The sequence below is a fragment of the Otolemur garnettii genome, unplaced genomic scaffold, assembly GCF_000181295.1.
Source record: "Otolemur garnettii isolate 467f Iridium unplaced genomic scaffold, OtoGar3 scaffold00037, whole genome shotgun sequence".
Classification (NCBI taxonomy): Eukaryota; Metazoa; Chordata; class Mammalia; order Primates; family Galagidae; genus Otolemur; species Otolemur garnettii.
In genome coordinates, this window is record NW_003852432.1 from 11204653 (window position 1) to 11218969 (window position 14317).

The 14317-nt window shown below is 40.5% G+C and overlaps 1 protein-coding gene across 1 annotated transcript in view; it reads right to left on the bottom strand.

Annotated features, from left to right (window-relative positions):
- Positions 1 to 523, bottom strand: part of CAPZA2 (capping actin protein of muscle Z-line alpha subunit 2) — a 57334-nt gene extending 56811 nt beyond the window's left edge. The window contains exon 1 of the mRNA XM_003789798.3: positions 358 to 523. Coding sequence (XP_003789846.1) covers positions 358 to 396 — 39 coding nt within the window. The 5' untranslated portion in view covers positions 397 to 523. The remainder of the gene's footprint in view (positions 1 to 357) is intronic.
- Positions 524 to 14317: the final 13794 nt, after the last annotated feature.

The window sequence follows — 14317 nt, forward strand, 5'->3', positions numbered from 1 at the left end:
CCTCTGGAGTCCCCTGTCCCCGGAGCAGGCCCGCGCCCGACGCGAAGGGAGAGGGTCCCAGCGGCCGCCGCCCTCCGCCCCCGCCCGCCGCGCAAGGCCAGCCGCCGCCGGGCTCCCGCTTCCTATTTTCGGAGCACACACCCTACAAGGAGCGGAGCGAGCAGGCCCGGCAAAGACCTGCCCCCGCGCGGGGCCTCGGGTGACTGACAGGGGCAGGCACTTGGGCTCAGCGAGGACCGGGGAGGAAGGGCAGCCGAGGGCACAGTCCGATGGCCAATGCCCTTCTCCAGCAGCCAGACTCGGGGCCGATACGGACAGCTCTCGACCGACCGGCTGCGCCGCCCCCGCAGCTCTTACCTTCTCTTCATCAGACAACTGCTCCTCCAGATCCGCCATCTTCCTTCTGGCGACAATCCGCAGCAGCGGCGGCAGCGGCCACCTGACTTCCCTCTTTCCGTGTGGTCCTTTGCGCCGCGCGCCCCCGCCAAGGGAGGGGCCGCCGCTCGGGCTGCCGCGCACGCGCCCAGGGAGCCCCGCCTCCTTGAGGCCGGCCTTCAGGGTCGGAGCGTGGCTGTGCGCGTGCGTGGACGCCTGGGCAGCGGGAGGGGGAAGGTGTCTCTTAGGGCTGCCAGCTGCAGACGAGTCAGCATCGTGAGGGTAGCGTTCACTCCGGATCGGCGACCATATGGACCAAATCTGTGATGAGTACATTCTGAGCCCTTAGTTATGTTCCCATAAAGTTCTGAACTCTGCCAGCTAAAATGTGAAAGAAGTGTACAAACAGAAGTTTTTAAAACACCTTATTTTTTTAATGTTAAAAAATATTCAGTTTTCATTAGAATATGCACAAATAACCTAGTCCGAGACTGGAAGATTGCTCTTGATTTTTTTCTCATCCAACAAACATTTGTTGATCTATAATGGTTTGCCCTGCACTGTGTTAATCTCTGGTAACATACGGTGTTGGGCTAAAATCCCCAGAGAAACCTCTATTCTCCAGAAGCTCACTATCTCTGCTCTTTCAACAAGTTGTATTGAGTAGTTGGGGTAAGTATTGCACTATTCCGGGGGAGTAAAAAGTTAGGTTAGACATGGATCCTACCCTCCTGAATAGGGTTGCCAGATTAAATATGGGACACTAAGTAAAATGCCAATTGTGGATAAACAATGAATTTTTTAAAAGCATAAGTATGTCCCATAAAGCATTTGAGATATACCACGTATATATACTAAAAAATTATTAATAGTTTTTAATTTTACTGGACATACTTCAGTTTTATTTGCTAAATCTGGCAGCCTACTTTTGAAGCTTCAAATTTACAAGAGAGTAAAGATGTCATCAAAGCTGGGAATCTTGTTAAGGTGAGTTTGCTAATTCAATAGATCTTGGATGGGGCTGTATAATCTGTAGTTCTAGCCAGCTCTCAGCTGATGCCAGTACTCCTGGCCTCAAAACCACATTTTGTGTAGTAGGGCCGTAGGGTTTTGATAGGAATTGAAACTATATGAATTGAAATTCTTGAAATGGGACATAGTATGATCAGAATTATTATGTTCGGCAAGATGATTCTGACAGCTGAATATAGTGACATACAACAATACCTTAAAGAGTTCAAATAAATATTAAGATGCAAGATGTTACTATTAAGTAATTTACTGGGTGTTCATAGTGTGCCCATTGTCGTTTCTTATGGATGGAAAGCAAAGAGAAGCTATGCTGTGGAAAAACTGATAGTTCATTTGGGGATACAATAGGAAGGGGAAGCCTGCTGACACATGCAGGGAGAAGTAGATGTCCTGTTGAGGATAAATGTTGCAGAGAAGATATGAAAGAGAATAAACTACACAGTTTGGCCAAGGATATCACTGGGTGTCAGTCAAAAACATGTTTACTTTTCTCCAATTTACAAGTCATTGCCTCACTGATTTCTCACTGCAGTCTCATGAAGGTTAGCAATATTAATAAACCCATTTTACAGAAGAAAAACTGAGGCCAAATAATTTGGTTGCATAGCTCCTAAGTGACCACACTGGGGTTGGAACCTAGGAGTCTTATTCTATATTTCGTGTCCTTTCCACTGCAAGATCATTCTCGCTCCTAAGTCTAGGCACTGTCTACCTAATAAAACTTAATGAAGGCAGCTACTGTCACAACCCATCATTTCAACCTGCTGCATCAACAGTACTTCTGGGTTTTAGAGGGGTTTGTTTTCTGTACTTTTTTTCCCTGTTTACTTAGCAACACCTATATCAACAGTAGATACTCAGTAAATGTTGTCACTTGTTTAAGTGGGTGCTCTCTTCCTCTAGAAACCTCACCCTAATCTGGTAATGTTTTATAATAATTTGAACCAGAGTATGTTTATAACTGTAACCTTGGTGATGCTTTACATGTGGTTTCGCATAGTGACACAACCAACAATCATGAATAATTTCCAATTATCTTTTCAGTAATCTTCTAATACCATCCTCTTAGTACAATTAAAAAGATTTATAGAATTCACATAACCTATATTCCATGAAGATTACAAGCTGTCACATATGGAATGAATAATCATTATAATAATCATTATATGGTTCCAAAGAGAAATGTACTGGTATTTTCTTTCTTTTCTTTTCTTCCTTTCCTTTCTTTTCCTTTCCTTTCCTTTCCTTCCCCCCCCCCTTTCTTTTTTCTTTTCTTTCTTTTGCCACAGGCTAGACAGTGGCATCAACCTGGTTCACACCAACCCTCAAACTCCTGGGCTCAAGTGATCCTCCTTCCTCAGCCTCCAAGTAACCGGAACTACAAGTGCCCACCACACTGCCCTGCTATTTTTTTCTATTTTTAGTAGAGATGGGGTCTTGCTGTTGCTCAGTCTTTTGAGCTCACGTAATCTTCCCACCTTGGCCTCCCAGTGTGTTAGGATTATAGGCATGAGCCACTGTACCTGGCCAGGTATTCTTGATAACACATCATTTTATGTTGTTGAGAAATAAGCAAAATATTCCTCCCACACAAAATTATGCTAGTAAGTGAGAATTTTTATGCTTTTCTTACTTAATTTCCTTTCCTACTTATTATTGGTGCAATCTTGGCCTTTCCAATAAATGCGCCAGATCTGATTTTTGTAAACAAGTTCTTCTTTTGTAGTGTTTATTTTTAAATTTCTTGTATAGTTATTAATCTATTTTTCATGACTATGCCCTAAATACTCAAATACATTTTAAGCTTGTCAAGATCACAGGTTTCCTAAATTGATAGAATCATAATCTTAGGTCCATCTATGGCAAGCCTCATATTACAGGTGAGTTGAATCTTGGATAAATAAAATGACTTGATAAAAACTGCACAGCTAGCTGATACATTTTTAAGATCTATGTGTCTTGATGGTCAGACTCTTGTTACTTCATGTATGTAGATGTTTATATGTATATATCAAATAGGTTTCATAAGGTGATATAGAATTACTGATTGACCACTGAATGGCTACACCAGATACAGACTTCTGTAACACCATTGTATTCTATTTCTGCACCAGGAAACAAATATCTGCAGTTTCAAAGTCTGACCTCATCTGATAAAGTCTGATAAAGACTACCAGGGTTAGACAACTAATAACTGGTTGGCTGTTACTCTCACAGCTTTCAAATAAGGTACTTTGTCACTAGGGAAAAGTCTGAAAAATCATGTATATTTTAAAAGTAATTGTCTTCCTAAATCAAATAATCGCCTTAACTATTGCTTACTTGTAGTTAAGTGTGGCCTATCTGTGATCTATTTCCTCAGTTTTGACAGGTATATCTAAGTGATGCCCCTAAAGACATAGATGTAGATTATTCCCAGGCTACCAGGGAATTATTAAAGCTGCTTTTTCAATTCTTCCTGCCTCCTAAATATGCTGTCCATCCTAATTTGGTTCCTGCCAATCTTGCCAAACTCACCTCTACCAGTGCTCCAAATGCACACGTCACTAAAACACACAAAGCTACTTACACATCATACTTTCTCATGCTTCTGTCAAAACTCTTTCCTGGAATATTCTTTGCTACCTAGCTATCCTTTACAATTCTTATACCTCTTTTCTTTGAAATGCTCATTGGACCCTCTAGCAAAAGTTAATAATTTCTTCTAGGCCAGGAGCGATGGCTCATGCCTGTAATCCTGGCACTCTGGGAGGCTGAAGTAGGTGGACTGCTTGATCTCACCAGTTTGAGACCAGCCTGAACAAGAGCAAGACCCTGTCTCTACTAAAGGTAGAAAAACAGAGACAAGAGGATGACTTGAGCCCAAGAGTTGAAGGTTGCTGTAAGCTATGATGACAGCATGACACTCTACCCAGGATGACAGCTTGATATTCTGTCTCAAAAAAAAAATAATACTAATAATAATTTCTTCTAGATTCCCATAGAAATTCTCCATTGATTTTTGCTGTGTACCCTAGTAATGAGGTATATAGATTTTATTATTGCTAAGTCCTGGATTCTGATCCTCATGCCAGCTTTGGTTAACCTTAGGCAACTTATTCTGGAGGCTTTTCTTTCTTGAGCTATATACATCAGGGATAATAATGGGCTGTTGTGAAGATTTAATGAGGTAATGCAGGCAAAGTGCTTAGCACCCACTGCAGGTCTCGATAAATATTATTATCATTATATTATAATGTTCATCTCCTCTTTGAGGACATGGCCTCTGTCTGGCTATAATTAACTGTCTGGCATATACAATGTCTTGCAAATAAATGCTTAAAGGAGCTTACTTGGAGTGCATATTGATTAAATGACCCTTTCTTTTTACATCCCCAAATGAGAGTTGAAAAATTGAGCTAGCAACCTGTAGAGGGGGTTAATGATCATACTCAAATGTGCTTTGGGGAGTCCAGAACAGGAGAGCAAACAAGTTTCTGAGAAAACTCAAAACCATACAAATATGTCCTACTCTTGAATAGTGCATATACAGTTGCCACTTCACTAAGTGATTTTTAATCTTTAATTCCCCTGTCACTATAATTTCAGGCCTTCGGCATCTTCACACCATGTCCCAAATGAAGTACAGGGGACAGGAAGCGCCCAAGGTGACTGTGGCAGCAGTTCTCAACCTGTGGGTCGTGACCCCTTTGTAACAATGAAAATACATTGTGGCATTAGGAAGGTTGAGCACCACGGTGTAGGGCAGGATAAGGAAATACCAAAACTTCTATTCATTTTCATTTAGTTATTTGAATTATTGTTACAAAATGTGTTGGGTTTGGAAAAAAGCTTCGTTTACCTCTTCCAGATCCCACTCACTCTCTTCCCATCGGTGACCACTAACCTGAATATGTGTTTATCGTTTCCATGTGTATTAGTTCTTAATATAGGAACATTCCTTTTTAATCCAACTAACATGCCACCTAATTTTAAAAGTACTTATAAAATGAATTAGTATGACTTTTTGGCCTAGTCTTGCAAAAAACATGAATAGTGAACATTAGACTAATTGATAGCTTTAAAAAAATCTGTCTGTTTGACAGTGTAAACTGTGGGGCATAAATAAAAACTTAAGTCAGACTCTTGACTTGAAAGGTCAAGCAGCAGAATGCACACATTCGCTGGTCGTGAGTGAAAAGACAGACTTAATACCAATTTTTTAGCTTTACTGTCTAATCATACTTTTAACTCATATTTGGACTCATTTATAGCAAAATAGCAGCGCAGCAGAAAATGGAGTTTGTCCTTTGCTTTTCCCCAAGCCACATCATCCTCCAGTACAATATTTTCTCTACCTCAAATCTAGTTCAAGAAATTTCAGGAAATTACTTGCCCAAATTACTCCCTCCTGGTCCTCTAGGCGATATTGCAGTGATTCACGTGCTCTAGACAAAGTACTCATGCCACTCTGCTCTGCCCTTTGACAATGGCCTCCATCACCTCCACCGCTCGGTATCTTTATCAGACCTCTCCCACTGGCATATGCCTGAAACCTTTCCTGACACTCTGCTCCTGGGACATAAAGGCTCTGTGCTCGTGTCATCTCATTTTCTCCCTCTTGTGACATTAGCTACTTCATCACAGGTAGGCTCTGGGCTGTCCCCAGCAGCTTTCCCAGTGAGCAACCCAATTTGTTATGCTTTTCTCTCCTGAGCTGCTTCTGATGGAGAGAGCAGTGGTAGACACTCTAAGTGCTCTGACCAGATCCCCTGGGGTTACCTTTTACTATTTTCGGGCTTCAGTGATTTTTTTTCCCTTTGTTTCATAATACCTGCCTTTAATCTTTGGAGGACTGTTCTTGTTGAGTTGGGCTGCTTTGCCAGTAAACTGAGAGCTGGCAGCTTAGGTCACGTGGGGCAGCTCTTAACCAATGACTAGCAGATGCTGGAGTAAGAAAACCTGGCTCACTTGTTTCAGGTCAGGATAGACTCTGAGGTGTAATTTACATTCCAGATTCCTCTTGAGGGAGTCAACCAATCTCAGCTTTACTGTTTCTCCCTTTCCTGGGAGTGACAGACATTGTGAAAAATCTTCAGATTAGGAACATAAAAAAAGCAATAGAACAGAAGACACATTATGCATGAAGCAACTTTGAATTCCAGATGGGGGTGGGAGGCCAGTACAAACTTGAGCAGGTCATCAGGGTTGGCCCAGCCTTGAGAATGAACTCCAAAATGCGTATTTCTTAAGACTGTAATCCACTCTTGCTTCAGTAAGATTAGCCCTGGGAAGAGAGTAGGGCTTATTTTTCAGGTGACTTTAAGTGGAGACAGGAATAAAAGAGCAAAGCCAGGAATACACCTGCATGGGGCTTGATGATGTACATCAGAGATAGAGGATAGAAAAATTCCAAACTGTAGGTTGCAGTTCTTATATTCTTATAAGTTACTTAGATTAGAATTCAATATATAAAAAGATAAACCTACAAAGCAATGAATGATAAGTACAAATAAAAGGCACAAATGAGAATTTTTTTATGAAATTAGAAACAAAATATTGAAACAATGAATGAAAGGAGGAAATAGACACTTTTAAATTCTACCTATTTTATGTATTTTTTTAATCGGCTAGACTGACTATTTCATGACTGAAGTATGAGTTTGAGGCACATTACAATATTAAATTACTAATATTTATTTTTGATCTAATTCTTAATATGTTAACTGAAGGAAATGATGAAGTCGGCTCAGCACCTGTGGCTCAAGCGGCGAAGGTGCCAGCCACATACACCTGAGCTGGTGGATTTGAATCCAGCCCGGGCCCACCAAACAACAATGATGGCTGCAACCAAAAAATAGCCGGGCATTGTGGCAGGCGCCTGTAGTCCCAGCTACTTGGGAGGCAGAGGCAGGAGACTCGCTTGAGCCTAGGAGTTGGAGCTGTGAGCTGTGATGCCATGGCACTCTACCCAGGGTGACAGCTTGAGGCTCTGTCTCAAAAAAGAAATGATGAGGTCCATAAATTTGGAAAGGAGAGCTTTATGGCCCTGCTGACAAGCTGAAAGCAGAGCCCCAGAAGCCAGCCAGGAATAGGTACTTTGAGGCACAGACAATGGGAACAGAAATTTATACTGAGGAGCGGCCAAATATACCTATTTAACAATCTATAGGAGGAGTCGTAAATATTTATGAAAGAAGAAACATATGTGGTCAAACTTCACGCCCCTTTATGGTGTCCATGTTTGGAAAATGGCAGCCCTCTGGTGTCCAAAGGTAAAGCAGACAAGGATGTGAAAACCCTTTCTGTGCATGCTCTATGATCTGTTAAAACCAATTTGTGGTTGGTGTTCTTGCATCAGGAAGGAGCACCGGTTAGTTGTAGTGACAAAACCACAAATAGGGAGGAGTCAATCAGATTGGTTTCAGGTTAGCCCTTAAAGAAAAAAGCTTGATGGCCATTAACAAGGGAGGGGGTATAATGAAGTGTGTCTCATTTTTTGGTCTCCAAATTGGGGTGGGAGGCCCCCTTAGCCAAGAATGGGTCTATTTGGTCAGTCAGCAGAGGGATTGCTTCAGATTTTATTTTAGTTCACAAATACTTGTAGAGAAAATCTAAATTCTGAAGATAAGTGGCTTCAATGAGTTTGTATTCCAGTTGCTTCTTAGGTGAGTTGGCTTGCTGTAGGAAATAGAGCTTATTATTTAAAGGAAAAACAGCTAATAAACAACTCAAACGACTGTGCAATTGAAATTGTGATAAGTGCAAAGGAGGAAATGTACAGGGTGATTTGAGTATATAGATTGGGGAGATAATTCTCAATGGATTTTTCACATTTCTGTGCGCCTTGTACCATCACAGTAAGCATTAGAATGTGGACCAGTTTGGACACATCTGACAGGAGTAAGTAAAAGGAGAGTGAGTGTGGGTTTCTTTGTGTTTTCTGATCCTTAGCTCATAATGGCTAACCTCTCTCTTTGTATTAAGTTGAAGCAGTGTATTTTGTGGGATGAGTTGGGCGTCTTTGTATGGTCCATGTAGTGGTCCCCACCTAAAGCATGGAAGGGAGAGCAGGAACATCATCTGAACAAGGTCAAAGTAAGCCAAGTACAGATACAGATCTGAGCCAGGCTCAGAGCCACACTTGGCTCGAAGGTTATAAGACAGTACAGTGGTAGCAGGTGTGTTGTTCCTGATGACCCTCGGTAGGTTCTGTCTCTCAAGGCAGATGAGACTCCAATCTGGATGAATTCTTCTCTTTGACAGATGTATAGGTATCATCCCGGCATCTCCCTTTCTCATTCTCTCAGTGACTCCTCTTTTATCCTATACTGAATCTTCTTCTTCTTTTTTTTTTTTTTATTAAGTCATAGCTGTGTACATTAATACTATCATGGGGTACAGTGGGTTGTTTCTATATACAATTTGGAATATTTTCATCCAACTGGTTAACATAACCTTCATGTCATTTTCTTAGTTGTTGTGTTAAGACATTTATATTCTACATTTAGTAAGATTCACATGTACCCTTATAGGATAAATCATAGGCATGATCCCACCAATCACTCTCTCTCCACCCATTCTCTCCCATCCCCTCCCTTTCCCCTTTCCCCCGTATTCTTTGGCTAAAATTGGGTCATAGTTTTCCTATGAAACCTATAAATTAGTTTCATAATAGGGTTGAGTACATTGGATACTTTTTCTTCCATTCTTGAGATACTTTGCTAAGACAAACATTGTCCAATTCCATCCATGTAAACATGAAGGAGGTAAAGTCTCCATCTTTATTTATGGCTGCATAGTATTTCATGCTGTACATATACCACAATTTATTGATCCATTCATGGGTTGATGGGCACTTGGGCTTCTTCCGTGACCTAGCAATTATGAATTGGGCTGCAATGAACATTCTGGTACAAATATCTTTATTGTAGTGTGATTTTTGGTCTTCTGGATATATACCTAGCAGAGGAATTACAGGATCAAATGGCAGGTCTATTTTTAGTTCTCTAAGTGTTCTCCAGATGACTTTCCAAAAGGAACGTATTAATTTGTTGAATCTTCTTGAGATCTGTTTTATACTGGACCTCCTATTTTCAGTATCCAATGACTTCCTCTCTCTTGATTTACACATATTTGTAGACTATATTGTCCAGACTTTTCAAAAAACAAAATGATCTGGGAGGTAAATTTTTACACTCCATATCTGAAAACCTCTTTATTTTCCCCTTTTACTGGACTGATAGTTTGGATGTAGAATTCAAAGATTGGAATTAACTTTCATTCAGAATTCACCCCTATTACTTAGGAAATTCAGGAAATTCCAAGGGTTTTAGAAGCTCTGTGCCAGGAACTGGGGGTGAAGACCAAATGTATATTCCTTATTACCATAAGTCACCATATCACAGGCCTGTAGGGTCCTTCTATCCCAGAAAATCATGTATTTCAGTTCTGAAAAGTTTTCTTAAGTTATTACACTGGTGATTTTCCTTTTTCCACTTTCTCTAACTTTTTTCCCTTGTAACTCCAGTTATTTGGATATTTTGCCTCTTATACTGGTACTCTAAAAAAAAATCCCTTCATTTGTATAGTTATGCATTTTTTTTTTTTGTTCTACCTTTTGAGTAACATCCCTGACAACACTACTGAGTTTTTCTGTTATTTGTTGTCTGCTCATGTTTATGAGTGTTTGACTAAAACGTTGCTTTTTTCTTTAGAATGATTTGACTGGGTAATTTTATGATTCTCATCTTGTATTGGTCAAAATCCCTGCTGTAGACTCTCCTGACCTCCATCCAGAAGAGGAAAGGGCTGGCTAGTGGTATTCTAAATACTAACTGGAGAAAGAAGACTGGATGTCTCAGCATTCACTAACCAGGTGCTCCCTTAACTACTGTTTTTGGTATGATATTTCTACCCTCAACTCAGCTTGGTATCCACCAGTCCAGAATTTGTGTATTTTATCCTCTCAAGAGAAGAAGCTTCCAGACGTCTCCCATGGTGCAGAAAGGGCAGTTGCTCAGCAGAGCAGCACAGGGGAGGGGGATTTAAGGACCTACTGGCTTCCCAAATAACCTTCATCTGGCCTTCCCGATTTGGCGCCCCCACTTTAGCCACATTCCCAAAGGTGCTTGGTGCTGTCAAATCATGGACACTCAGGAGTCTGTGCTTCCATATCGGGCTGGTTCTTGTCTTTCACCACCACCAGTGTAGGGTTTGGCTTTTTGAGATCTCTGAGTGGGCTATGATCTTTCATCTGCTTTCTAACCCCAACATCTCTGGTGCTTTTATCTCCTTTCCTGTTTTCTACATTGCATTTTTATTAATTACCAAAACATTTTTCTAGTGGGTTTCATGAAAAATTAGATATGTATGTCCTCTAACTTTACCTAACACTTCCTATCCAGTTACTATATTGTTGCTGGAAGGAATATCTGTTTTGGTTTCATGGATGCACTCATGATGGTGAGGAAATGTGTGTGTGTGTGTGTGTGTGTGTGTGTGTGTGTGTACTTTTGTTTTTTTTCAAACAGAGTCTTATTCTGTCACCCTGAGTAGACAGAGTGTCATTGTAGCTCACAGCAACATCAAACTCCTGGATTCCTGCCTCAGCCTGGGACCATAGGTCTTTCCCTAAGACCTCACTAATTGTTTCTAATTTTTTAGTAGAGATGGAGGTCTTGCTCTTTCTCAGGCTGGTCTGGAACTCCTGAGCTCCAGCAGTCCTCCCACCTGGGAGTGCTAGGATTATAGGCATGAGCCACCGTGATTAGCCACACTGAAGATGTTATTCAGTTTCTGTTTTTTAGTTTTCTAAAATGGTGTACTTTTCAAAATATGAATCTGATAGTGTCACTCTTCCCTCCCTACTTTTATATCAGCAGCTTCCTTCTTACAGCTTTTCAGTGAAGACCAAATCTTCCCCAGGTTTGCTCCGTCTTTAAGCTCTGCCACACTGGCCTTCCTTGGTTCTTTGTCAGCCCCTTGGTCACTGGTTAAAACACTTGGTGCTTTTCAGGCAGCAATAAGAAAGGTATATTCATTATTTGAGTTAGGCAGACAAAAGTAAAAACTAAACTAAATTAAGAAAACAAACTTAAATAAAACCACTGTATATTGCAATGATTTGCCTGGTTAAGAATCAGGCTTTTTGTTAAGAGTGCAACAACAATAACAAACACACATATGCTGCCAAAGGACGACGTAGTAAAACGCACAGTGACACTGGAATGTGAAGCTCTCAGTTCTTTAGACATTTTGATAATTAGATGCACGACACCTGAAAATTCTGAAAAATAAAAATAGAAGGTAGAATGTTGGAGGCCAGTACCATGCTGGTTTGATCACTACAGACTTGCAGTACAACCTAAAGTCTGGTAACGTGATGTGTCCAGATTTGTTTTTAGTTCTAAAAATTGTATTGGCTATTTGGAGTTTTTCCTGGTTCCATATGAAATGAAGTACTATTTTTTTAAGTTCTTCAAAATGTGATGATGGTACTTTGATGGGGATTGGATTAAATCTGTAGATTGCTTTGGGTAGTATGGACATTTTAATGATGTTGATTCTTCAACACACAAGCATGGTATTTTCTTCCATTTATTAATGCCCACATGAATGATAGAACACAAATGTAGTCTAGTGAGGGAGAGAAGAGGGAGAGGAGAGACAGAGGAGGGAGGGCAACTGGAGGGGGGAAGGGCAATTGGTGGGATCTCAACCTAAGGTGCACAGTGTGAGGGTGTTCAGCATACCCCCTGGGTGAAGGGCTCAACTACAACTTGAACTTTACCTTAGAATTGAAAACAATGTAACCTAAAAATTTGTATCCTCATATCAATTTTTAAATTAAAAAAATGTTGGAATCTTATATAAATTGAAGTTCAATTTGAGATGATTAGTTTGATTTTCTTTAGTGACAAATAGTTAAAGTGTAACTACACTAATTCTTACAGTGTCCTTCATGGGTTAGAGACTGGGGCCTTGCTCTTTGTCAGGCTGGTCTGGAACTCCTGAGCTCAAGCAACCCAAACATGAAAATAAATATTCATTTACCTTGTATAAAAAAATTCTGGTATGGGCAGTGCCTGTGGCTCAAAGGAGTAAGGTGCTGGCCACATATACTGGAGGTGGCAGGTTTAGACCCGGCCCTGGCCAAAAACTGTAAAAAAAAAAAAAATTCTGGTAGTCACACTCAACAAAATAAAGTGACTGAATTATGGATTAAGTCACATTATGAGCATTACAATTCTGTCATGTTACATAGCCTAAAATTTTATGAGAACTTTAACAGAACTATTAACCTTGAAACAATTCACACACATAAAACATATACAATTATCAGATACCTATTAGCGTTAAGTAATAAATTTGAAACATGATACATAAAAATAGGCCCTGTAATCAGTTAATATAACCAGTAAATCCAGATTAGGCCAAATTTCTTATCGGAATGAACTTTTGCTGAGAACTACTCATGATACCAATGAACCTTAAAATTCCTCCCCACCTTTTCTTCTAAACATCAGCGCTACTGGTTTCATGTACTATCAACATTTGGAACTTTAGGGGATTGTTTTCTAACAAGGAAAATCCTAAAAGGGCCTTATCTGTAAGTAACTGCATCCCAGAGAGAAAGAACACACTTACTGTACCAGTGATCAAAACAAAAGGTAGATTCTCCTTATTGCACAATTGCTTAGCACCTAAAACAGGGAGCCTTTCTTTCAAAAAAATTGAAAGTGAAGGCATCAGAAAAAATGATGTAGAATGCTAAGTTTTTTTTTTTCCACAGTTGGTAAATATTGCCATGACAAAAACTAAATTTAATTCTGTGCTAGTTATAACTTTCAGTTATAAAGAACAGAGACAGCCAGGCACAGTGGCTCATGCCTATAATTCTAGCACTCTGGAAGAATGAGGTGGGTGGATTACCTGAGCTGAGGAGTCCAAGACCAGCCTGATCAAAGCAAGACTAGTCTCTACTAAAAATAAGGAAAAAAAACCAAAACAAAACAAAACTAGCCATGTGCTGTGATGGGCACCTATGTGTAGTCCCAGCTACTCAGGAGGCTGAAATAAGAGGATCAATTGAGCCCAGGAGTTAGAGGTTGCTGTGGCCTATGATGCCATGGCACTATACCAAGGGTAACAGTGAGATTCTGTCTCAAAAAAAAAAAAAGAAGAAGAAGAACAGAGACAAGCTCGAATTTCTGGGGTGTTTATTTAGTATTTAGTAAAGGTAAAAGTATTATAAGATATTTAGTAAACTGGGGAATGAAGGAAAATGGGGATCTGAGTCAAGCGATGAGGTATCAAGAATAGTAACCCCCCAGGTCTCCGGAGAAAAGTAGGAAACTAAGTGTACCTGAGCCTTTGCAGACCAGACTTCATCAGCACCTGCAAAGTCATTTCAGACAGACTTAAGGCCGCTCCTGCATCTAGGTTACCTGTGCACCCACCCCCTCCATTCCTACTCCACCCTTAGCCATTAGTGTGACCCAACTCCTTCCTGCCCTGCTGCTACCACTTCCAAAGCTACAAATTAACTCACTTTTACTTCCCTCTGCCCATCTTTTTCTCAGTTGTCTGGAAAATAAATTTAAAAAGATGAATTATAAAGGATGTGCCTGGGGGGAGGTAAGTACCACTCAACTGATGTGTGCATTCCTTGAGGGGTTCTTGGTTACACAAGGATTTTGCTGTCTCAGGATCCCTGCTGGATCCCTTATGCTTTCTGTGTCTCCACTTCAGTAAGAGAATATAGTCGGTAGAGTCAGTACCTGTCCTCTCTGCTGGACAAAGAGCACTTTCTACACGGCTTCATATCCTACCCAGGTGTCTTCCTCTGGCCAAGTAAGATGTACTTTTTCTTGATAAATGATTAATAAATGATACCAATTATGAAGGGCCATTCTGAAAGCATTTTTTG